General features: G+C 35.8%; 1 protein-coding gene across 1 annotated transcript; it reads right to left on the reverse strand.

Moving 5' to 3' along the window:
- Positions 1 to 2: 2 nt before the first annotated feature.
- On the reverse strand, positions 3 to 27909 carry LOC115228873 (dolichyl-diphosphooligosaccharide--protein glycosyltransferase subunit 1). The gene is made up of 10 exons (XM_029799349.2): positions 27388 to 27909; positions 16054 to 16115; positions 11782 to 12088; positions 10909 to 11115; positions 8285 to 8477; positions 6355 to 6454; positions 4706 to 4844; positions 3291 to 3410; positions 1466 to 1711; positions 3 to 330 (listed from the first exon to the last, which is right to left on the reverse strand). Exons 1-10 carry the CDS (start codon positions 27631 to 27633, stop codon positions 148 to 150), a joined length of 1803 nt encoding a protein of 600 aa, XP_029655209.1. The 5' UTR covers positions 27634 to 27909; the 3' UTR covers positions 3 to 147.

Genomic DNA, 27909 nt, shown 5'->3' on the forward strand with positions numbered 1-27909 from the left:
AATTAAGAATTGGGATGTTTTATTCCAAAATAGAGTAGAACAAAACAGTATGAAATGAAATAACTTTTTTTTTCTTCTTTTATTGTCCAGACAAACAAAAGATGTTTATGAATTGATAAATGATTTCACTCTAGATGGCAATGTTTACTAGAGAGAACTACTAAGAGCTTCCATTTTCTGGTTAATCTCAGCTCGTTTCTTACTTATAGCTGGCTCACTCTCAATGTAGGCTTGTTTATTCATTTTATTATTTATTAATTTCTCAGCATAATTTATAGCTTGATTGATAAGTTCCTTGTATTGGCTATCAAGCTTCTGCAGCTCAGCAACCTGTTAGATATTAAAACAAAACAGTATTAACTCATGTGAATGCATTCAGACAGGAACAGTTTAACCCTCTAACATTCAGATTATTTTGTCAAGTGTTATACTTATATATTCACATTTTATAAAATTAATCCTGTATTATCTCATAGCTTTGAGATTTAGAAGATGCGATTGTTTATTTTTAGGATGACATTGCAGGGTAGGTGTGGGAAGCTGGATCTTGCCAGTTTAAACATAAAACAGGTAGAATATTTAGGCCAGATATGGCCGGTTTAAATACTAAAAGGTTAAGACTCAAGTCAAACAAGCAAAATTGAAATGATGATTATGGGTTTTCAGTGAAATGAGGGAGAGGATTGAAGCAGATGTTAAGTGGGAACATTAAGAAATGTTCAAGAAGAGTGAGACATATTGAATGGTAAGTGATCAAAATATCTTTCCCTGTTTGAAGCAATGAAATTTCAATCATGAGAAAATTGAGATTAAAGAATAACTGAGAATTTTGCATTTGACACAGCAAAGTAAAGAAAAACTATTTTAACAATTTAAATAAGAATATGATAGAAAAATTGGATTGTAAATGACAAAATAAATTTGTGACTAAATAATTCACTTTATTCTCATAAAGTAAATTATAAATCCTGATAATTTGATGCAGAACTGCCAGAGAAACTATGTTATATTATGAAAGTGTAGTATATCTCAAAAATTACGTAGGATCTTAAATAACAAGTGAACATTTAAAATTTTAGACTCTAAAATTAAATGTACTGGATATTCTTTCTGCAGGGAACAGTGAAAAACAAGTACAAGCTCATATCATGTAAATAATCTTCAACATTCTCTTCTGTCTTCATAAGGATAAGACAACACTTCAAGATGTGTCCTTTATACCAGCCGGCCTATTTTTACTACTGTCCACTATCCATGGAAAAAGACCAATTGAGTAATAAAGGATTGACTTTATTGAAAAATCCATGAAAATCTTTCTCTATAATAAAAAAAGTTATGCATGTATATTGATGTGTATATTATCAAGAAATACTAGTAAAAAAAGCTAACCTAATAAATGATCTGATGCAAAAGAAACAGCTAAAATAATGGAGATAAAAAAAAAGATCGGTGAAAATGAACTCACTTTTTCAGCAGCTTCTGCTCCTTCTTCTTTTAGAGTAGCTTGAAGGGTATGTATCCGCTGAGTCAGCTGTTTGTAATCACTATCGATTTTCTTGCGACTTGTCTGGAAAACACTGGCTTCTTTGTTGCTTTTAAACTTGTTTGTAGCATCATCATATGCTTGATACAGAGCACTTCTCTTATCATGGCTACTCTGAACTTCTTCAATCAAACTTGCAATTCTCATTTTGCTCTCTTTAGCTTCATCCTATTTATAGAAATATTGAGAGTTTATGCATGTACATACTTATATGTAAAACATATACACACACACACACACATATATATATATATAACATACTTACGAAGATTTATAAATATATAAACACACACTCACAAAGATAATATAAATGTATACACATACACGAGTGTATATTATGTATACATGTATAAAAATAAATGTATAGACAGGCAAACAACTGGTATTGGATCATGTTATAATTATATAGCACACAGTGGGGGAAATGCTTTAAGGAGTTTAAATCACAAGGGATTGGTAACAGTTCCATTCAGAAATATCCATAATAGTTGTGTATATGCTTGTATATACCAGGAATAGTTATAAGGCAAGTTCATAGTATTGATATTAAATATTAGGCTAAGGGAGTTCATCACAGGTTAATCCTTACAACTGAAAGAGAAGGAAGGTGCAGATTGTCTCTTACAGCTGTTTCAAGAATAAATACCCAGTTGGTGCAGTTCTCTGCAAGCAGTCTGCAACCAACATTTTAATGGCAGTCCATTCCATTTTTGGAGGAAAAGTGAGTTAGGACTTGATAAGAAATGAATACCTATGAGGAGTGGAATATGTGTGTGTGTGTGCATGGACAAACATATAAATACTTTCATCATCATACACTTACTTTACCATGCTTGCATGGGACAGATGAAATTTAGTGAGGCAGATGATTTTCTACAATTTGATGCCCTTCCTGTTGCCAACCTTCACCGGTTTCTCTCAAAATGGTAATATTGCTTTTCAGTTAGATGTACTTCCTGTTGCTAAGTTGCTAACTCTAATCTGTTTTTTTTTGTCAAGAAAGGGGTCTTTTATTTCACACTTCTGTGATTGCAAAAGGCACTTCATTTCATATTATGCCAGTCAACTCTGTTAAAAACAAGTACCAGCCAACTGCTGATGCAACTTTCTCACCCTCCCTATGTCATATCTTCAATGTTTGGCTGAGACAAGTGTGAAAGCTAAGAGTGTGCGCGTGCGTGCGTGCACTTTCAACTACATAGGTACTTCAAAACTATTCATAAAAGTATGGTACTAAGTACAATCATATACAAATGGCTATGATTTACAGAAAGGAAACAATTTCTTCCATTCATAAATGAACACCAGAATATGACTGTGTAGCTTAGAAGTTCACATTATTTCCACATGGCCTCAGGTTCAATCACATTGTGCACCATGTTTGAACAACCATCTACTGTTGCCTTAGGTCAATCCAATCCTTCCAAATGAAACTGTGCAGAAGCCCATTGGATGGACTGTAATTGTTCTTCTTGGATTATAGACTAAATGTCTCCGAGCTTAGCACCACCACATAGGTTTGGGTGTCTTTAGCAGAGTGAGCTCTGCTATAATCATTTGGACCAGGTTTCCAGTCTGAGGATAACCCATAAGACATGATTGTTTTTCCTTGTCTCAATGTCAATGCAAACAGGAAAATGTCCTACGTGTTACCTGTCTTTCTCTGATTAAACCACAAAAAATATGAATAAACTATTCAAACAGTTAAAACAATTACAAAATAAGATGTGTTAATGATAATACTAACCTTTGTAATGGAGAAATCTAAACGGACATAGATAATAACAACAAGGAAGAGCAGATAAAAAGCACCAACCACAAGCAGTGGTTCTTGTAATAATAAGAACTTCTGGAAGCTATAGCTCAGCTGAAATATAAACAAAAATAATGACATCAAATTACTACATTTAGAAATTACATACTAATTCATTCAATTCAAATTTTCAGATTTAACAGAAAACTTAGGAAAATATGATTTTATGTCTTTCTTAGTGATTGCAAGAAGAGATAAATTTGGTTCTCGAACCTATTTTACAGTTTAATTACAGTGACCTTAACCACAAACTACCAATAAAATAAATAATCTCTATATACAATAAAACTATTGGTCACTTAGTATTTTTATGGATTGGCAGTATTGTTAGAACATTAGCCCAGCAGCTTTTGTAACAAATAGTAATTTGCAGATCCAACCTAAATTGGATGAGTTGGTTATAACACCTTAGAATAAATCATCATCATCATCATTTAGCGTCCGCTTTCCATGCTAGCATGGGTTGGACGGTTCAACTGGGGTTTGTGAAGCCAGAAGGCTGCATCAGGCCCAGTCTGATCTGGCAGTGTTTCTATGGCTGGATGCCCTTCCTAACGCCAACCACTCCGTGAATGTAGTGAGTGCTTTTTACGTGCCACCGGCACGGGGGCCAGGCGAGGCTGGCAACGGCCACGAACGGATGGTGCTACGTGCCACCGGCACGGGGGCCAGGCAAGGCTGGCAACAGCCATGAACGGATGGTGCTTTTTACGTGCCACCGGCAAAATGTTTCGAGAAATAACTTTGTGTAGATGACAAATGCTAAAAAGCAGACTACTATATTGGCTGATGAGATTCTCATCAGCACCGGCGGATAGCACTACTGTATCAAGTGATTTCACCATAAATTGCAGATCACCAGCAGAGGCTATCCAAACTCCAAATGTCAGGTCAAAAATCAGCCAATTTGTATCTATTATATTTTGATCAGTTTGATCTCTAATCATAATCAGGTGTCTTATTCCTGGATGTGTTACATGGTCCTCAACTGGATTTAAACCAGAAACCTTGATTTCTAAACTAAAAGTTCTTATCTACTGTATTTTTTTCATTTTTAACAACAGGTTATCATTTGAAAAGTTATAATTTTAGTATTATTTGGATTAACTGCTCTGTTGATGAGATTAAACGCAAGTTCCTATAGATGTGTTACATGGTCCTCAACTGGATTTAAACCAGAAACCTTGATTTCTAAACTAAAAGTTCTTATCTACTGTATTTTTTTCATTTTTAACAAGCAGGTTATCATTTGAAAAGTTATAATTTTAGTATTATTTGGATTAACTGCTCTGTTGATGAGATTAACGCAAGTTCCTATAGAAATGTAAAATGTATTTCAGAAGACTTACTTCAAAATCTTGAATATGCTGTTCCACCAAATTGTTCTTGTGTAATACTATAACAGGTCTGCCAATTGTATCCAAGTAAGTAAAATGCAACTGTCTTTTACCATGAACAATTTCAAAAGGAGCCCTTAGCTTGATGTTTCTAAAGAGAATATCAACATTGAAAATATGAAAATATCAACAATGAAAAAACACTGTACTTCAACTTTTAAGTATTTCATGGTCAGCACAAAAAAAAACAAAAAGGATTGAGTAATTTTCTGTGCATTATAATTTATTTCTATTTTAAACAAGTGCAGACAACATTAATAACAGACCTTTGAAACCATCTGAGCTTTTGTGTCAAAAAGTTTCATTGCACAGCATTTTGCGCAAATGTCTTCTACTATAGCCCACAGCAAGCAAAACCTCATAAATGGATTTGGTAAATGAAAGCTGAAATAGGCCTGTCATATATGCATATATAAGTGTTGTATGCACGCATGTGTGTTTGTTTTTGTTTGTTTACATTTGCACTTCTTTGGAAATCACTCAGCTTCAAGCAATGATGTCATTACCCCTATCACCAAGTCATTTGCTAGCTTTTCAACTTCAAAGACATGTGAAATAGGACATTTCTTAATCGAAAAACAATTAAGAGTCAATGACAGGGAAAGCATCTGGCTCAATAATATATTCATCTAACCCACACTAGCATGGTAAAATGAATACAAAAATGAACAAAGTATATTATTTTTGTACTCTAGTATACAAAGTATACCAGGGTACAGAAAGTAAGTGTAAAACTATGCAGTATAAAGCATATCAGTGTAACTGAATTCACACATCATCCTATAATAAGGATAACACTGTACTAGTATACAATACAGTAGATCTCCTATGTTGATGCTATAACTGTACAAGTTTATCACACACTAAAAATCATGTAATATGGATATAACACTACCAGTATACAGTATAGTAAATATATGATGGGGATATAACTGTATCAGTATAACAGATATCCTAAAGTCTACTTGAAGCCTACAGGCTCATGAGGCAGGAGCTTGTCCAAATTTTCAAGACCTTCAAGGCTGAGAGTATAGGAATTCTTATTGAATGGGACGCCAGTATGTCACAGGGTTAATCCCTGGTACTCATTTTCAGCTGAGTGTACTGGAGCAATGTGAAACCAAGTGCCTTGCTCAAAGACACAACATGTCACCCAGTCCCACAACCTAACAATCCCAAGCCTAACACACTAGCCACTAGGCTAGATTCCTTCACACATGTCCTATAGTGATGGTATAACTACATCCAGTTGGAATATATTATTTACCATAGAACCTTACATAGAAGAAACGAAGTCATGTAGTGGTTATGCTTTTAACTGAAGTGAAACAACTATAATTAGATCACAGTCAATTTACCAAGATGTTGGTTACTATATCACATCACCCTAGCACAAAACAATAAAACAAAATATAATAATGGACTAACAAACGTAATTCCTTTATTTTGAAATAGTTTTACTAACTTGATTGGGCATTTAGATTAGACCTTATACAATATTTGCATTCCTGATGCTGATATTGATGAACATATGGTGCTCATATTGGCTACAGTTTATGAAAAACATAAGAAAATTAACAAAAACAAAAAAGCATATTTACTTGGAGCCTTCTGGTAGGATTATCTTCACTGTCAAATGATCAACAATTTGGTCATCAAATACATGATCCATAAGACGCATCTTCAACAAATACTTGTCTCCTGCACAATAAAGACATTGGACAATTAGTTTCCAGACCTCCTCCATATCTGTCATTGTATCTCTCTCTCTCCTCCTTACATTCTTGCAACCATTACCCACCCATAGTCATCTATATACACCTTTATTATTATTATTATTATTGTTCTGCTGCTCTTTGCCTTCCTATAGTCACTTAACAACACCTCTACCCTGAGCCACTTCTGTTTCTTACCACCTTCTCCAACTCATATTTTCATCAGCCACAGCTCCTACCTTGTTCATCATTCACCTCTCCCTACAATACCAACCACCTGTCACTCTCCTCCCACTCACCTTCTTCAATCTTCTGTTTCTTGTCTCTCTTCAATTCATCTTTGTACTTTGAAGATATGCACTGACATTTTATCACCACCATATTCATCTATCTTTCCAACTACTCCCACTCACCCTTATAAGGCGGGGTAGCCATTTATCTCCTCTACATCAACTTTAGCCTCTCAACTCTCAGCACAAAGCTTCCTCTTTTCTACGATTCTCCTACTTAGTTGAGGGGGCTTTTAGCCATGTGAGTTATACAGCAACCACATCAGTACTGAATTCACACAAAAAAAAAGTACCCAGCATACTCTGTAAAGTGGAAGGGCATCCAGCCATAGAAACCATGCCAAAGCAGACACAAGAGTTTGGCACAGTCCTCTGACTCATTGGATTCTGTTGGTCCATCCAATCTCTGCCAGCAAAGAAGATGGATCTTAAATGAAGAGGATATTCACTGAGAGGAAAATCTACTCTCTCACACCAACAGACACTCCAATACTACTTAAATGAACATCCTGTATTCTCTGCTCCTTGAATCATCACTACTATTACACCACTCCCACCAAACCTCACTTCGCTTCACTTACTCGTCTCCGATCCTCAGTATCTTCCATTTCATGTCATTTTAAATATTCTTTTCTACTCTAGGCACAAGACCCGAAATTTGGGGGAAGGAGCCAGCCAATTAGATTGACCCTAGTACACAACTGGTACTTAATTTATCAACCCCGAAACATGAAAGGCAAAGTCGACCTTGGTGGAATTTGAACTCAGAATGTAAAGTCAGACAAAATACCACTAAGCATTTTGCTTGGTGTGCTAATGTTTCTGCCAGCTCACCACCTTATGTCATTTTAAATATTATCTACTTCTTCCTTCCAACCATTACATCTCCCTACAACCACCTTTTAGCTTTGTCTTCATGTACCTTTAAAACACCCAGTGAAGACAGCTTCTGCAGATAAACGAGCAAATAAGTGAAGCGTCTCCAAGGTTGCTTGACCTGCTGAAAATTCCCACAAATCCAACCCCATCCCAACATCTTAAAAATAAAAAGGACACATTGGATAATGTAGTCTTAGAAACTCTGAAAAGGATGAGATGGAATGCTTCTGGTCAGAGGTCTGCTTGATCAGAAATGTCTTGGGGGAACCAAACATCAACAATTCTCGCAGATACATGTTAAGTAGAAGACAGAGTGGTGAGACCTAGTTTCTTATAAAATCTATTGGAGTGATCTACCTCATGTTGAATATAGAACTACCTCAACTAAGAATTAACCACTTCAATTTCCTACATTCAAATTTAACCTGTACTAACCTTCCATTATCTAGGAGGACCTACAAAAGGTGTCCTACCTCTTAAAGATACAGTTCTAGAAACAAAAATACTGTGAAGGTATCTTAACAAGTTATTACAAAGAGCAGTTATTTTGTAAACGAAAGCTGTAATATTTACATCTTGATGAATTAAGTTGTATAAACACAGCATTTTTAATCCCCTCCCAGCAACGTCAGTAGTGAATGGTCTACCTTTATTGTAAAGATATTCATAACTGGGTACATTGTAGCCAATGTAATACTGGGTCTTCCAACCACCAAACAGTGGAAACCTAGGACGGAGTTCTAATTCAACAGAATCATCCATTTCCTTCAAATGACTAGTAGAAATGTTTCCAATTTCATCACGGTAATAGACATCTCTGGCAGCAGCTGGTAGAATAGTCTAGAAGTAAAAAAAGAATAAAATTCATATTTATGTATACAATAAATATATATATATAAAGTACATTTTAGATTGGTCTCAGGATTACTTAACACAACTTTAGAATTCTTCCATGTCTAGTATGCATGTAACTTTATACTTAACCTTTTGGTATTGAGATTATTCTATGAAATGTAACACTTATTTATCTACATTGTTTTGAATTTATCTAGCATTTTCTTGTAGCTTTTGCGATTTCAGTTATGTGATTGTATGTTTTTTAGACTAACATTATACAGTAGGTAGGAGAGGCTGGATCTGGCCAGTTTGAACATAAAAGAGGAAGAATATTTTGGCCAGTTTAAATGCTGAAGGGTTAAAGCCCAAACAGAGAAATAGATAAAAAGACTTTTTCACCTGAAGATAATGCACAACTACACACTCATGTTTACATTTTGCAGAATGTGACATATTACAAAACACATTAATAAAACAATTCCTAATCAGAATTCCTGCTTACTTTCAGAATTAGAATATGAATTTTCTTATTTCCAAAAACTTCCTTTTCTATTCGGCCATTACATATATGAGAAGTTAATGTATTGGTACTGGACTCTTTTAATGAGGTTTAAAAGAAAACTGATCCTAGTGAATTACAGTTAAGAAATGAATCAATCTATAACAAAACTTGCAGAAAATATGAAAAATTATCAATTTAAGAATTGTGACAAAACTTTCAGATTAGCAGAATACGCTGATGACTTTTCCAAACTTACTTTATTCATAATGCTTGTCCTATCAAAGTTTTTAAATCAATAAGAAACCACTAAATCCCATCTTAACTTTTTAATCCAATACCAATTATTTCATTATTTTTACATTTACTTCTTTCTTTACCATAACCGAATGGTAACACTATCAGATGAAGGATCAATACCACTACTAACTTTCTTTAAACTTATTTTGTTAAAAAAGTGCAAAAATTATATATTAATTTTTCATTTTAACCCTTTACCTGTCCAAATTATTTTCATAAGTTTGTCCTAAACATCCATGTTTCTTTTTTTCAGACTTTTAGTTAGCCCTTGCTTCATACATTCTGAGTAATATAAAACTTTCCTAAGTCCCAAGTTACTCTGGTAGCTGACAAAAAATTGGGAATGTATATAGTATATGATGCAAGGAGGCCAGGGAAATATATCCTGCATATTACAAGTGATACACAGGATAAGTAAAGGGTTAAGCTGACTTATCTAAGATTACTTTACAGTCAAAATTATGTCAGACTGATAGAGACATATATATATGTACATGTGTATCCTTGAAGGGATACACAAAGCGCAATCATCATCATCATCATCATTATTTAATGTCTGTTTTCCATTCTGGCATGGGTTGGATGGTTCTGCAGGAGCTGGCAAGTCAGAAAACTGCACCAATCCCTGCTGTCTGCCTTTGCGTGATTTTTATGGCTGGTGCAAGAGAACGTTTGCGCTGGTATGGTCATGTGGCGAAAATGGATGAAGATAGTTGTGTGAAAAAGTGCCACACCCTAGCGGTTGAGGGAACCTGTGGAAGAGGCAGACCCAGGAAAACCTGGGACGAGGTGGTGAAGCACGACCTTCGAACTTTAGGTCTCACCGAGGAAATGACTAGAGACCGAGACCTTTCGAAGTATGCTGTAAGTGAGAAGACCTGGCAGGACAAGTGAGACCATAACCTGTGGTCACTACATAGGATGTAGCCAGTCCACTTATGCATACTTTTCCTTCTTGGGACACAAAACTCTACTTGTGAAGACCTGTTGAGGCAAGTGAAAATCAAAATCGATCAACATCAATGGAAATTGCAGCTGTGATACCAGTGCCGGTGGTACGTAGGAGAACCATCCGAACGTGGCTGTTGCCATTGCCGCCCCAATTGGCCTCGTGTCGGTGGCATGTAAAAAGCACCATCCGATCGTGGCCGTTTGCCAGCCTCATCTGGCACCTGTGCTGGTGTCACATAAAAAGCACCCACTACACTCACGGAGTAGTTGGCATTAGGAAGGGCATCTAGCCATAGAAACACTGCCAGATCAGACTGGGCCTGGTGCAGCCTTCTGGCTTCCCAGACCCCAATTGAACCATCCAACCCATGCTAACAAGGAAAGCAGATGCGAAACAATGATGATGATGCCCTTCCTAAATGTATTAGTAATAATCTAAGACATTTTATTACTATCACTTTGTTTACTTCAATCATAAATATATCATTAGCTACAATTATACATCAACAATGCTGATTACCTTCACTAATTAGCTGGGTTTTATATGGATTTCATTCATAAAGATATTAAATATCTATTTGGAACACCTCTCAATTACTCCATGAAACATGAGGTGTTAATTTAAACCAGTAATTACAGGAGAAAAAGTATTAGATAAAATAAGATTTGTGAAATGTTGTTTACTTTGAAAGATTTGATTGAGGAGACACCATCTTGGTTCCGTTGATAATCATAACGAGAGAATGGTCCTTTCAGTGTGGCTCCAGAATGAGTTACTTGAAAATGTTCTTCCACTGCAATATTGCCCCAGTGTGAAATTTCAATAACACGTTCCATGTTGGTTACAGTCAAGAATGGACTGTTATTTTCAAAATGGACTTTCAGCTCTTCCTGCAGAAAACAAAATAGATCATAACTAAGTGGGTCATTAGATGACAATCATTGTGTGAGAAACAACACATATCATTAACATATCAGATACACATTTTTCGTCAACATTGAAATGTAAGTTATATAGTCTTACAAATTTCTAAAATTTTCTATACACTTCTTTATATATCAAAACATACACACTTTAATCATATGGCAATATGTCACTCAGTATACAGCATCCATTGCTCAAACAAACAAGTAAACCTCTGCATGGTTGTTCTAGAAATAGCAGCCAAATTTATTTCAACTATTTTAAGGAAGGACACAATAAATAAGGTAGTTCTAGACATAACACATTTGGAAAAAACCTGGATGGCCACAGCTGGAATACATTTATTCAATTAAAGCTGGCCTGAGGCTAAAAGACATGTGCCTATTTATATAGGCAGAACGGGAGAAGCTTCATCTGGTAGAAGTAAAAACAGGCTCTACACACTCTTCCTATAACTAGTTTTAGGAAAACATTCAACTGTGAAAACCTAAAATATAACTGGTTCAAACAATCTATATGCAAATATTTAAATATGTAGAGCCACACAAGCTATACAAGTATGGTAAAGAGTGGAGGACAAAACAAAAGCATAGAATGGTTAAAGAATATAAAAAGTAGATATATATAGATACCGCAGTAAAAGGCTCTTTGTTGGGGTAAGGTCCATAGTTGATACTAGTTTCAGCTTGAGAAACAGGCTTCTTTTTAGTGTAGAACTCTATATTGGAGGAAGCACAAGTAACAACAGCTGATTGACTAATCGCTCGATATGGTGAGAACAAATAGAGGTTGGTACTGAACACAACATACTGTTTCTCAGATTGTGCTATTTGAGAAGGATAAGCTTGCAAAGCATGTGTGTATATCTCTTCCAATTCTACAACTGCAGTCTTCCCAGGTTCGATACCAGATGACAAGTCAATATGGTAATAAACATTCCTGTAAATAATAAAGAAATAAAATATAATTCCTAAAGAAAGAAAATACAAATAAAATTAAAGTTAATAGTCAGTTGTTACATTCTACTTCAATTTTACATGAGTTATTGGTGGATAGCAACCTTGGAAATAGCAGACAAAAATATTTGCCAGGAATTTACATAGATGTTCATTTTCAAAGCAACTGAGAGTCTGTTGAGGGAAATTTGACTATTATACTAACAGATCAATCAATTAGGTACATTGTTGTTTAACCCCATATCAACTTCAATTGAGCAGATCAAAAACATTTCAGCTATGACTGCCCTGACCTTTTAAGGTTACATAAGACAGCATTGTCTAATGTGTCCTTTCCCTCTTAAGGATACATAGGGTGTGATTTGGTAAAGATTTGGCTGCTTTCTCTATCAAGTTGAGTGACTACACAGAAGCTTTCTTGCTGACATGTCTATAGATGTGTTGTATACATCTGTAAATTCAATTCTTTGCGTCAGCTTTAACCCTAAAACAGCAGACATCATCAACTGATGTTTCATTAGAAAATAGAAGGCATCATCACCGTTTTTAAAATTCTACCTGAAGATAGACATCATCAACTGATGCCCAAGTGTCTTTGCCAAGTACTCTGAGTATAAGCAGCCCTTATCAATGGAAGAAATCAAGTCACAGATTTTTCATCCAATATAGAAGTTTTTTTCTGACTTTCCTTCATCATCAGATGAAGTAGATGATGACGATAGACTAATAGCAAAGAAAGTGATGCTTCAACTAGCTCTGGATGGAAAAATGCACTGATATTTGTACATTTGTTTGACAACAACAATGCAGAAATCTCAAATGAATTTATGCTTATACTGGATGCAAAGGAAAGTGAATATTTTATGGTACTTAGATTTTGTACTTATTTAATGTAAAAATAAGTATAAAAATTACCATAAAAATAAACAAAAACAGATATAGAGGTCATCTGAGCAAGATCCCAGCTTTTGGTCAACCATCTTGTAGTCTGATGAGAGAAAGTTGGTCATATGGATGCTGAAAATGTCTGGAGCAAGAAAGGAGAAGCATACAAGCTGAAGAACACTGTGCCCACCGTCAAGCATGGTGGTGGAAACATAATGTTATGGGGATGCTTCTCTTCTAGTGTCACAGGTAAGCTTGTCAAAGTTCAAGGAATCATGAGAAAAGGGGACTGCATCAGGATCCTTGATTAAAATGTGAAGGAATCCGCTGAGAAACTCCAACTTGGCCACAACTGGAAGTATCAGCAGGACAATGATCCGAAACATACCACCATGGTAGGGAAGAAATGGTTCAAGGACAATGATGTCAATGTCCTAGAATGGACAAGTCAGAGTCCTAACCTGAATCCAATCAAGAACTTGTGGCAAGACTTGAAAACTAGAATGATGGCTAGGAAACTGACCAACCTGACCCAGCTTGAGGCTTTCATCAAGGAAGAGTGGGCCATCATCCCACAGGAGACATGCAGGAAGCTTGTAGACATGTACAAGAATCAGTTAAAAGCAGTCATAAAAAACAAAGGCTATGCTATTGGACTCAGTAAATCTAGGGTGTGAATAATTTTGAACATGGCATTTTTTGAAAATCCAAGAATAAAATACTCCTGAAATGAAGAATTTCTTAAATTGTGTATTGTTGCTATTCTTTCATTTGTTGGTCACATATAACTCAAACAAACTTGTCAAAGTGTATTCATTTCATCACAAAAATTAACAAGGGTATGAATAATTTTGAGGACAACTGTACATACACAGGCCAATGGATGCTATTTTTGTGTGTGTAAGACTAACAGTGGAGCAGTTTATGCCAGTCTCCCTTCTCAAAAGTATCAGGGCCATCATAGACATTGTGGCCAGAATGGAAACAGCCAATGCAGATATCAGAAAACATTCAATATACTAATAGTTCCACCAATCTATGCTCCAGATTGATACTTTTTTCATTGACCCCACAACAAAGTGATGAAAAGCAAAATCAACTTTCGTGGGATTTGAACTCAGACTGCAAAGAGTTGGAACAAATACCATAAAGTGGTTTATCTAATGTTCTAATGACTTCACCAATTTGCCCCCGTTCAAGTGTTAGACCGACTACCTAAAATAGCTCTTCTACTACACTGCTTTTACATAGTCATGGCCAGTGCTGCTGTCATGTTATTGGCACTAGTACTGGTGCCACATAAGAGCACCTTTTGAGTGTTGAGCTTCACAGAGGCATTGACAAATGACTGAGGCCTTCAACAATACGCTGTGCTTGAGAAGAAGACCCATCAAGCCAAGTGAAATTGTAGTCATGGCAGATACCGGCATCAAATAAAAGCACCCAGTTGTAGAAACCATGTCAAATCAGACTGGAGTCTGGTGAAGCCCCTCAGCTTACTAGCCCTGGTCAAACCGTCCAACCCATGCCAGCATGGACAATGGAGATTGAATGATGATGTATTAATCATCATCATCGTCATTTAATATCCATTGTCCATGCTGGCATGGGTTGGACGGTTTGACCAGGGCTGGTAAGCTGAGGGGCTGCACAAGACTCCAGTCTGATTTGGCATGGTTTCTTCAACTGGATCCCCTTCCTAATGCGAACCACTCCAAGTGTGTAATGGCTGCTTTTATGTGTCACTGGCATGGGTGTCAGTTTGCATGACACCAATATCTGCCAGAACTATGATTTCACTTAGCTTGATGAGTCTTCTACTCAAGTGCATTATTTGTCATAGCCTCTGTGAGGCCCAGCATTTGGAAAGTGTTTTTTTACATACCACTAGCACTGTCATGTAACATGCTAGTTACATGACACCAGCATTTTCCACATTGCCTCTGTGAAGCCCAAGGAGAAATAAATTTTATGCTTTATTTCTTGTATGCCTATAGAACATAATACTTCAATACATTTGTAGCTTATTTTCTCTGTTAGTCTGCCTGTGATCCCACTATACCTTTCATGTGTTCATCCTTTACATTAGGTTCGGTCTATGGAATATATATATATTAAATATACCAACATCATCTAATTCTAAACCAAATTGTTAATACTTATTACCAATTTTCTTTGCTCTAGTGATTTCCTCTTGAACTAATGTTTAATAAAACCCTGCACCTGATGATACTCTAAATTGTTTAAATAATGCCTGAAAAAGCTAAATTTGTTGCAGGAGATATTGAATAAAAGAGAGAAACTGAAAGGGTTTGAGTTAGAGAAAGAAAGTCAGAAAAGAGTACCTAAAATATGATGAACTTAACTTTTTTCAGAATACATAGTCTAAAAATGTCAAAGATTTTCAGAAAATTACATCTGCTCAAAACCATGTATTTTCTACTCAATAATTTATAGCATCAGTGGATACTTATGTAATACAAAGAGAATGATAGGAGTCTATGAAGCTAAGTTCAACATTTGTTGAATAGACATGTTTTTCAAAAACCTGTGGTCTATTTAAAAATTTTTGTTACTTGTTTTAGTCACTGGACTACACCCATGCTGGGGCACCTTTTGAAGGGTTTAGTTGAAGAAATTGACCCACAATACTTATTTTTAAGTCTGGTACTTGTTGCATTTAGTCTCCTTTTGCCAAATTGCTAAGTTAGAAGGATATAAACATCAATCAGCAAGTAAACAAACAAAATGATTCAAGTGCATGCACACATACACATACAGTAGGCTTCTTTCCACACAGCTTCCACTCACCATACCCAATTACAAGGCTGAGGCTACAGTAGAAGACAATTGCCCAAGGTACCACACAGTGAATCAACACAAAACCATGTGGTTGCAAAGAGAACTTCTTAACCACACAGCCAAACCTGTGACTATGGGAAAATTCATTTAAATAAAGGCAGTGCTTGTTCGTGAAAAGGTTGAAAACCACTAATTTATACAACAAAACCTAACATACCACTTTAAAGATAAAAAATTAAATATTAAAATGATGTAACTTACTTTTGACCTTTTATTGTGGTTTGCTTCTTTTTTACTTTCAACTTATCATCTTCACCTTTCAACTGGAAATAAGAATAAAAATACAAAATAAACATTAATCAACGTTAACAGACTGAAGTAAATAGTAACTCTTTAATCCAATAATCCTTAACATTAGTTGATATATGCTAGAGAGATTGTTGAATGTGAGGGTGGTTGCTATGGCATTGAAGCAGATCCAGCCACCCCTGTTAACGAGCACAAAGCCTGGATTCAAAATGATGGATGATGATTGTTGCATTGGTATGGATAGACATTAAGTGCTAGGTAGAAAAATAAAATAGGCTAAGAAAGGAAGATAAGCATGATATAAGGTCAAAGACATGGGGAGAAATGGTGAAGTCAGATCTCAAAATATTTGCAGTTTTCTTCTACATTTCATACTCTTAACACAATCTCAGACAAACTTAGTGTTAGATGGCTTAGCCTTTGAATTACAGATACACCTAATCCAATGAACTTGCACAATTTCTGTCTATCCAATTTCACTCACAAGACTTAGGCTAACACAAGGCTATAGTAGAAGTCACTTGTCCAAAATACTGTACAATAATGTTAAACTTGAGATCATGACAGCAAATCAAAATTCTTAACCATGCAACTATTCACTCAGCAAGACTTAATTTTTTATTTAATTAAAATAATTACTGCAGTCCCGCAAGTGTCTTCTACTGTAGACTTGGGCTAACCACAGCCTTAGTGAATTTGGTAGACAGAAACTACAAAGATGTGTGTGTGTGTGTGTGTGAGTGAATGTTTACCTACTGTGTGCTTTGTTACAATCATTGGAGTTCATTGTCATTTCCCTTTCAACAAACCATCCTCTGGTGACAAAAAGAGCATGCCAGTGCAAAACTATGCTTCAATAATATACAGTCACCTAACCAGAGCATAGGAAAATGGATCTAAAAACAAATACATATATACATATACACATGTGTGTGTATGTGTGTAAATGTATAAAATAGTTGGTAGAAGAAAGGACAACACCTATGACTTTTGGAGATCTTCTTCTGATGACATCAATGCAGTTTAATGCTCTATTTGAACTTCTATAGGTTAATTACTATAGGCAGATAAGTAAAAGAAAAAAGGTTACAGTTTCAAAAGGAAGGACTGATTAAAGTAGGCATCACTATTAATTTTTAAAATATCTAAATCTAACTTCTACTGTACTTTTCTTGGAGAGCATCCAAAAAGAAACATTTTGATACCGCATTTGTGATATTTGGGTGAATATTTTAGGAAATATGATAATTTGAATAGTCAGCAAATTAGTTGAAATAATGCCTAATTGGCCTAAATGAATAATTAGCTATATTTTCAATGTCATAAAAAGACTAATGACTAACAAGAAGCTCAACAGAGAAAGGATGTGCTTGAGATGAGGAGAAACATTTAAAGCTCTTGATAGAGGGCACTATACCAGAGGGGTCATCAGAGCAATGCATGGAAATACTTTCCTGAATTCAATAAAACAAGTTACAACACTCTAAAGGAGTACCAGCCCAAAGATGACAGCAATATTCAATGCAAGATTGAATGGTGGCCGAATAGAGATACAAGATACTCTTAGGCATTAAAAAAATTTATGAGCACAAAAGAGAGATCCAACCCTCTTTGCAGCCAACAGAGCAATGAACTGAACATATTTGTTCCAAAAGAGAGTTCAAATCAAAGTCAAACCAAGAAATTGGATACTATAGCTTTCTTAAAGATCAACCCAGCCCATAGCAATGGAGGGAATGAATGGCTGCCTATAAAAACTGACAAAAACTCTGTCTTGCCAGCATTAAAAGTAACCAACCAGTCAATACCCCATTTTTTGACTGTGCAAAGATCATCCTCAAGAAAAGCAGTTTGCTAAAGGCTGCTAATTTTGTCACAAGAGGTGTAAATAGTGGTGTCACCAGTACAAGTGGTGAGTTTAGAAATAGTATAATCTGGGAAGGTCATTAATGAAAAGGAGGAAAAAATAGGACCAAGTACAGAGCCTTGAAATAGTCCAGCATTAACAATATATAACTTTCACTGCCAACCATCAAAGACTAGCTTGATGGTAAGAAGAGAGTCAGACAGACCATAGTTTCTGAGCTTGTGAATCAGCCCAGTGTGCTACACTCTGTAAAAAGCCTTTGAGATAACAAGATCGATGGCCCTAACCTCACCAGAAAATTTAAGTGAATGATAGAAACATTCAGATATGATAGTGGGAACATTAGCAGTAGACCTAAATGCATGAAAATCATACTGAAAAACCAGAAAAAAGAACAGAAGAGTTAAGATGCCTGACCAAAGTAATAGATTCAAAGAACTTACTAATTACAAGAAGAAGACTTATAGGACAATAATTGTGTGGATCAAACCTAGCCCCACTATTCTTAAATAGCGGAATAACAAAGATTTCCAACAAGACAGAAAGCAAAACTCATACAAAAATTTTTTGAACAACTTTGAAAGAAAAGGGGTCAGTTCAGCACTACATCACTACAAAACAACCAATATACCATCTGGACCAGATGATAATCTTGAATGGATCCAGTTTCACAATCATAGTTAACCATTTTAGTTGTTATATGCAAGGAGGTAAGGCTATTAGGAGTTGCTACATCAAATTCAGATAGAGGATGATCTGTGTTATCTGAGGTAGCAAACAGTAGCCTTGTCCCTCAAATTTCAAGAACTTGGCCCATGAAAAAGAGGAGGAACAGATGATATACTCTTGTGAAGAATATTATTGTAGATTCTACATAAGTCCCATCATCCAAGTTTTGGAGAGGAAAGATGGTCATAGGTGTCACTGGATGTAATGAGACTTTGCAGCCTCGATGACTATCTTGCATTTATTGCAAGCAGTGCAAAAAAGAGTAAGGCATCATATTAGAATTAGCAAGGTAGAACAAGGGACTCAATACCAGTTAGAATCTATGAAGCAAACTCAGATATACACTTTTCACCATTAATTTCAAACACTTCATTCTGTGGTGCATCACTACTGGAGCTTCTCTTAAGCTGTCCTACTCACTCCTTTCCTAGCTGAACATTGTTCTATGAAAAGGGGACTGCTGAGGCAACTTCATGCTAAGAGAAATAACCAGCCATACAATACCATAATCAGAATTACTGAACAGAGAGAGGAAGTCTTGTATAAAGTAGGAATGGAGGACAGAAAAATGATTGAGCAAAGTTGGAACCTGATCATCACAATCAAGAAAGTGAGCAGGGAAGTTAAATGCTTGAGTTAATCTCTGGGAAATAGCGAAATTGAAGATGTTGTTGCCTGCAGTATCAGTAACTGGAGAATGCTTAAACCACTCAAAATGATGAACATTAAGATCAAATATGTTGAGTGATGGATGGAGAGAAAGTGTAGAATCAATACTTGTGGAGACAGAGTTTATGACAGCAATTTTGAGATGAAGAAAAGTAATAAAGAAAATTCATAAGGATTTTCAAGAGTCAATGCACAAGGGATAGGAATTTGTCACAAATGTAAACTAAAAGACCATAATGGTAGAAAAGTCTTTCTATATGATTAAAAGGTCATGCAGTTGTAAATAATACTGTTCTTGGTCATAGGATTCCAATAGGTATAAAGAAGTCCCTGTGAAACACAGGTAGACTAAACACCACAAAGTGTTTTCGTTCTAAGTTATTTGTAAATTTTGTTGATACACATAAGCAAAATAAGCTTCCACAGTGTTTTCCTTCAACTAAATTTTATTCATAAAGCATTAATCAATCCAAGGTTATAGCAGACAGCATTTACCCAGTGTCATGCAATGGACTGGACTTAGTCATGTGAATAAAAAGGGAACTTCTAAACCACACAGCCATGCCTTCACCCAGCACGTTTGTATGTAGTGTCAGTATTTAATAGTCATTATCAATTATCATTTTACATTAATTTTTCCATGCTGGCATGGTTTGGATAGGTTTCACAAAATCTCAGCATTTGTTGCAATCCTTCATCATCTGATAGACACAATAACAGAAAAAAAAACCAATATAAGAACAATCTTTTGTTCTTATATGTCATGCTTTTAGTCTTGCTTCCACAGCAGAATGCTAAACCGAAACACATATTCAGAATGTGTTTCAGAAGAAAAATTTCCACAAAAGTGTTAATAATTACAAAGAAGTGTTCTCACATGTATGTGTAGTGAGGGGTTTCTGGTTATTGCTTAGCAGAGGCATACACTGAATGTTAAATCTAATTTAATACCACAACAACACTAACAAGAGATAACGTATGCTGATGGATGTGTAGGAGCAGTAACCATATATCATCCAATCCATGTACGTTGCTACATGTTGTGGTCTCATAACCTCAACAAGTTTCAGCTTCCTGATCTTCTCATGTCTTACTTTTCCAGATTCATTCCTCTTGAAACACTTGGCACTTCTTTACCCAACTGCTATACTCCATGAACACCATATATTTGCACCAATGCAATATCTGATTCTTCTTATACCTACTTTTTTTTTATCTCATCTGATTTGTGCTCTTTCATTCATGCACAATAACATTACATACCTAGCAAAGTATACTTGTTTTGTTTCCTTCTAGTCCCCATGCATCCTCAGTATTCAATGACCGCAATTTATAACTATGCAATACTTTAATTCATACATAACTGTTCCTTTAATTGTTTCCATGCATCCATAGTCTCCTAACTACTCCTCTTGTGCATCTGCTCAGCCTAAATGTGATACTACTGTATCTTTTGTGTACCTATAGTTTACATTGGGTACAAAGTACAGTTTTCAATTAGTTCTTTTCTTCATACTGAGTTTAGCCATTTCCAAACTAAAATTTTAATTTATGTTAGGTTTACTTTAAGGCTCCTTAAATCTAGGCATTTCTACCATATTTGCTATTTCACCCTTAATACTTCAACAGGCTCAGCTACATGAGTTAAGTCACCAGTACACAAAAGTTTCTATAGACAACCAGTCATAAACTCATTTTTTATGGAGTGAAGAACTATAATAAACAGGAAGGGGGCCAAGAATCACTGGTCTCATAGATTGCCAGATGGATGGGTGGAAGAATCAGTAGAACATCAGAGAGAAAAAAACTATGGTATTGTTACATCCCTGTACGCTCTCAGTTCAAATCTTGCCCACATCAACTTTACCTTTCAGTCTTCTGAAGTCAATAAAATAAGTTCTAGGCTTAGTACTGGCATCAGTATAACTAACTAAAACACTTGAAGGTAGTGTTTCAACATAACTGCAAAATAACAAACTAGTAAAAGACTAAACAAAGACATAGATGCATTAATATGTGTGTGTGTGCGTTAATGGTGAAGACTATATATATATATACATACATATATATATACATACATATATATATACATACATATATATATATATATAAGCTTAGGCGGCGAGCTGGTAGAATCGTTAGCACGCCGGGCGAAATGCGTAGCCGTATTTCGTCTGCCGCTACGTCCTGGGTTCAAATTCTGCCGAGGTCGACTTTGCCTTTCATCCTCTTGGGGTGGATAAATTAAGTGCCAGTTGCACATTGGGGTCGATATAATCGACTTAATCCATTTGTCTGTCCTTGTTTGTCCCCTCTGTGTGTAGCCCCTTGTGGGTAGTAAAGAAATATATATACACACATTTATTATTAATAGTAGTAGCCTTATTTGGCCTTGAACAAAGAAAGAGCATGCAATATTAATGTAATTGAGTGTGTTCACTAGACAAATGTGCTAGCAAGAAACTCATAATAGTAAGTACATAGTTTTGAAAACCCACACACACACAATAGCATTGGTTAGATGCCAGGTGTGTGCAATATTTATTATATACAGAATCTAGAGAAATGACCCAATTCTTGTATCTTACCAACACTAGCCTAACAGTCCTACATCATCTGAAAAGGTTCATCCTGTGTCAAATTGATAGTGTAGGTTAGAAACAGATTCTTTGTGTAATGATTCAAAGTTTATATCTAACTGGAATTGTCTGAGACAATCTAGAAATTGACTAATACGTAACAAGTTGAGACAAGCTGATGTAAGTTAATGTCACACTTGACAGACAATACAATATTCCAGAGAATATGGGTGACCAGTCAAAAATAAAAGAAAAAAATTGGGAACAGCAATACATGAATAAATAAATTGATGCTATTGGCTCACATTGTATTGTGTTACATTCCTTTTTTTTTTGTTTACAGGTGTAGCTGTGTGGTTAAGAAGTTTGCTTTCCAACCACATGGTCTCGGGGTTCAGTTCCACTGTGCAACACATTGGGTAAAGCCCATTGTGTGTGTGTAGACAGGGTGTGGATGGTATTTGAGGACATGCATTTTTAGTCATTATTTCATCTGACTAATTTTTATTAAACTTCTATTTCAGTAAATAACAATGGCAGGCCCTATGCTCACTAATGAAATGAAAAGGCATGCTGTGAAGGTTAAGCATGGTGATTTAGAAATTTCTGAAAGTTGCGAGATTTTTTTGTCCACAAGATCCGGTGTGAATTAAAGAAAGATGGAATCATATTGCGTGTATCAAAACATAAAAAATATTCCAAACACTGATTCTATCAGGACAACTGAATTTATTCAGGAAGCTAAGCAAAACATTGAAGACAATCCATGAAAATCAATGAGGTCAATTGCAAAAAAATTCCTTGTGTCAGAAAAAAACAATCAGAAATGTTGTGCATGAAGGCATCAGATACAAATCTTACATGTTGAGGAGAGGTCAATTCATGTCAGAAAAAGCAAAAAAATCATTTAATCAGATCCAAAAGACTTTTGAATAAACTTAAAAATCCATCAGAAGATGATGTAATTTGGTTTTTCTCAGATGAGAAAAACTTTGACCAGGACCAGAAAATTAACAGAGAAAATGACAGACAGCCATGTGCAGACCCTTCTGAGGTTCCAAGAGTAATGCACACAAATTTCCTGCAAATGAGTGTTGTTAGCAATGAAGGACATGTGATGCCTCCTCACTTTTTCCACAAGGCCTTAGGGTGAATGTTGCTGCATATATTGAGGTTCTGGATAAAGTTGTTAAGCCTTGGCTCAACAGTGTATGCAATGGAAGACCTTATGTCTTTCAACAAGATTCTGCACCATCATACAAGTATGGATGGCCAATAATTTGTATGATCACAACACCAACATTCGGCCTCCTAATTCTCCAGATCTCAAGCCACTCAACTACTATGTATGGAGCATCATTGAGAAAAACGTCAATGAACACCCCCATATCACCAAAGATTCTTTGAAAGCCGTCATAGTTCGAGTTAAGTCCAATATGTACAAGGACCACTTCATCCGAACTTGTGAATGATTTCAACCCCGTGTAGAAGCAGTTATTGAAGCTTATGATGGTTTTATTGAATTAAATTATTAAGTTCATAATTTAGCACTATGTTTATGTTATTTTTTATAAAAATACAGTTCTTTTCTGTTATTATATAAGTGTCATTTTAAAACCATAAATGTCTTCAAATACCGTCCGCACCTGCGTGGACCCCTGGGCAAGTGTCCTACTATAACCTCAGACCAACCAAAGCCTTGAGATTGGATTTGGTAGATGGAGCGTAGAAGAAGACCATCGTGTGAATATGTGAGTGTATATGTGTGTATGTATATATATACACACACACACACACACACACAATGTCTTTCTGCCTGTGCTTGTCCCCCCACTACCGCTTAACAACTGCTGCTGGTGTGTTTATGTCTCCCTAACTTAAAGGTTTGGCAAAATAGTGACTGACAGAATAAGTCCTAAGCGTTAAAAAATAAGTACTGGGGTCGATTTGTTCGACTAAAAACCCTTCAAGGCGGTGCCCTAGCATGGCCGCAGTAAAATGACAAACAAGTAAAAGATAAAAATATATAAACTTGTGTGTACTCTAAATATTTTACGCAGAAAACCACAGGGTTTATTTTCCGCCTCATACAACGAGAAAAACTGCTTACGAATCAATTTATACTGCTCGTGTTTTATTTCACACGGAATGTTATATTGAAGATATAACTGATGGACTTTTCAGAACCATAAGACCGGTTGTAGATTTGATAAAAAGGTGAATCTAGCCTATGAATAATAAATAGAAATAATTGTTATAAGACTGTGAAATCAGTGATGACAGAGAGAAAATATAAAAACTGAACTTCACGCAATTACTATTATTCAACGTACAAGTTTCCTCCCTTATTTCGCAATGGTTGTCGTTTAAAAACTAGATTGTGTACGAGTTCGAATTCCGGATTATCTTCTTTCATTCGGTTTTATTCACATTCGTACACACATAACGACAAAAATTGATTAAATATTAATCTTAAACTTAGTATTCAATTGACTTGACTGCACTTCCATACATCTTATCTAATTCAAAATAAAATACCATTCAGAATAATAATAATTTACTTTATTTTACATGACTTCTGCAGCTTAAAACGCCGGTAGATTTCTGAGACACTCGAAGATCAAGAGGATAATGAAACATGCTTTTGTCTTAATATTCCGTGTTCAGAAACCAATTGGTTTGTCTTGTCCTGGTGGCAAAAGACTAAATTATGATTTATGTCCTGGTTGTTTTATCTACTAGAGGTAGCAGCCAAATCTTCTTCATATCACAGCTTACCAATCCGTGTTCAGAAACCAATTGGTTTGTCTTGTCCTGATGGCAAAAGACTAAATTTATGTCCTTGGAGTAGAGGACACAGTCTAGCCTTTGATGCAACTGAAGTGGATTCTTTTGCTGGAAATCAAGTCCTTAATTCTGCTGTTGTTGCGGGTTCTATCGCTTCGTTGACAACGTAAATAAAGACTTCTAAATTTTCAATGATATTTGATATTTTGCAATCAATTGCTTTTATTTTTGTTTGAGACCCTTTACAGAATCATTTTTATGTGACTTCGATTTGAAACTTATTGAAACAATTTGGGAACGGCGAGAAGGCAAGACTCCATGAAAGAATCTCATTCAGCCATTATTCCTAGTTAGGCACTCAGCGTTCTTTCTTGTTTCTGCTAATTTTTCTTTCATGGACATCGATTTTTTTCTAAATACTTCAAACACTTCATTTTGCAAATCAAATACAAAATAACACAACATATAGTTTGTAGGTTCCTTAGACTATAAATAAAATGGTATAATTTCGAATGTGAGATAGACCCGATGGTCAACAAATATTGTGTGTTAAAAAAGTGTTTTTAACTATATACGATGGTCATCAGCTGGATAAAGGACTCAATGCATGTGTAGAGCCTAATATTTAATTTCGCTGACAGTAACATCGCCAACGGTGGAACTAATGAGTTATTCAAACCATCACAATCTGAATATGCCACGGCTGGTTAAACTTGTACACACACACACGTAACTCTTTTCAATATAAATACAAGTGTTCGTTGTGGAGGGTGTGTATCTTTTCCTCTCATATTTAAAGAGTTCACTTTGGTGTGATTACGAAAATGCATAGCTACCAACCAACGGCCAAAACATAAGAGGCGGAACAGTGTGAGTGATAGTTTTAGCATTACCAAATGTTTTTCAACCAGTGTCGCTGCATATCTGTGCCGCCAAGTATGGCGCAAGTGTGCAGCGAGTTTTTTTTCTAAGTATGTCGGAAATGCCCTGATATATAGAAATTTGGATTGTTCTTAATGTATCACGCCGGTATGAGTTTTCCTTGGTGGCAATGTGCAATGCATGCACTCATCACTGGGTTAAAACAATTTTAATAACCACTATTTATATTTTCAAAACTTGGTGGTGTGTCGTAACATCTCAAAGCACTCACTCTATGCAATCATGCGGAGGATCGAAAATGGTTGAAAATTGCTGTTATAGAAACAACGTACTTAACTGACGTAGCAGAAACAAGTTTCGAGTGAGAATTGGTCAGCCATTCAGCGACTAGGTTTTCGTTTCTGATCGAACCCATTTACTTCAATCACGTCAGTAAGACCCTTTAAAATAAGGCATGTATCATATGCACTTATTTCTCCTATATTATCCCCCGTTCGTTAAAAACAATAAGAACCTTTGATATGTAAAGAAATAAATCCGAGAAAGAAAGTGTGGATGTATTCCGCTAACTAAATTATTGCTGAAATTATAAGATAGCAACGTGTACATGTATGTGTGTGTACATGAGTTTATACACGCGTGTGTCGGTTGGTAGAAATCTTCATTTACTGAGAGTATTTACAACTATAGGAGAATCTTTCCAGCACCAGAAGGATGCCTCTGCTGTAGTATCTTTGTATAGCCAATTATATCTACCTATAGTGAAATGGTAGATATTTAAAGTAGAAAGTCTTTCCAAAGTGGAAATATACAGCGCGACATGAAAACAATAAGGTTTTACAGAAAACACACAAACACGAAATCGTTAGTAGAATTACGAAATCGTTACAATTACGAAAGAGAAGACATTCGGCAGGTTAAAACATGAGTATTAAACAAATCAATGGATCGATTGAACTGGAGCAGGGTAGGGGTGGCGGGTTTCAGGTCGATCTAAAGGGATATAGAATGCATCGATTCAATTGAGAAGGTAGATTTATTATAAATACTCAAATATAGGATACTTTACAGAAAAACACTAGATTTTAGTGTCAGCTGCTCGATTTCAGCTCCCAGGTAAAACGAAATCTGTGGAAGAGGGCTGCACGTAATCAAAGAGTAGGAGTTCAGTGTATGAAAAGGGGTTTTAGTTTTATGCAGTAATATTCATTATTTGTACAAGACCGAGTAATTACTATTAGATATCAACTAGGTATGCGATTAAAGAATACCTAATTGTTACTGAATCTCCCAGATAATATCAAGTTCCGGTAAATATATGCCACGTTATGTTTTAAGCACTTCTTGATATACAAATCAGGCGGTGCTCTATGGCCTTAACCGCGATAGCTAAAACAAATTTGAGAACTTCTGCAATATTCTTAAAGTGTATTGTTTAGCTAGAGACCAGTCTTGATGGAGAAAACCTAGGATCACGAGCATTCCAGCCATGATGATCCGCCTTTCTTTTTTTTTTTTTTTTGCAATGTCCTTTCTCTTCGTTTTTTTTTTTAAACACTAGGGTGTGGTTAGAGGGAAATTTATCGATTTGTCTGCTATTGCTGGTGGTTTGGGCAACCCTGCAGAGGTTCCTTCGCTAGCTCTAGGAATTTACTAAAATTGAATGTATCAACATTATTATATGAACTGAGATTGAGCTTGTTTTTTTTTAAGCATGCAATTTTAAATATGAGAACGAAGAATAAGAAAATAAGTCAAATTAACTGAACATACCGTGGCACCGACATAAGCCTCATGGTTTTGAAGATACGGGTCTAAAACATAAACGAAGTGGTTGGCTGTCGTCTTGCCCGTGTTCTCGATCGTAATCGAAGTAGAAATCTTAATCAAATGACTGGACACGTCTATACCACGTTCTACTTTGTTTAGTACAAGATCGCTGTTGACAGACTCTGGCTCGGCTTGAACCCGACACAGTACCAACAGCACCACCAACATGCAAAGATACCGCATCAACATATTGAAATGGTTGATTGTACAGTTTTAAAGAGAGAGAGTGTGTGAAAGAAAAAGATATTTCCCGAAACACAAATATAAAGACTGCTCAGTTGATACTGTTACTATTATTGGCAACTACTGAACTACTGTAGTTGTTCAATGAGACAGTTGTGATGGTCACTAATTACGAGAGTGGAAAAAGACAGAGGGAGGAAACAGCGGCGACAATATCCAATGTCGACGGCTTATCTCTCCAAATGGACGACGTGTCTCGTTCAGAATGACAGCCTCGCTTTC

The sequence above is a fragment of the Octopus sinensis genome, linkage group LG2 (genome assembly GCF_006345805.1).
Source record: "Octopus sinensis linkage group LG2, ASM634580v1, whole genome shotgun sequence".
Taxonomy (NCBI): domain Eukaryota; kingdom Metazoa; phylum Mollusca; class Cephalopoda; order Octopoda; family Octopodidae; genus Octopus; species Octopus sinensis.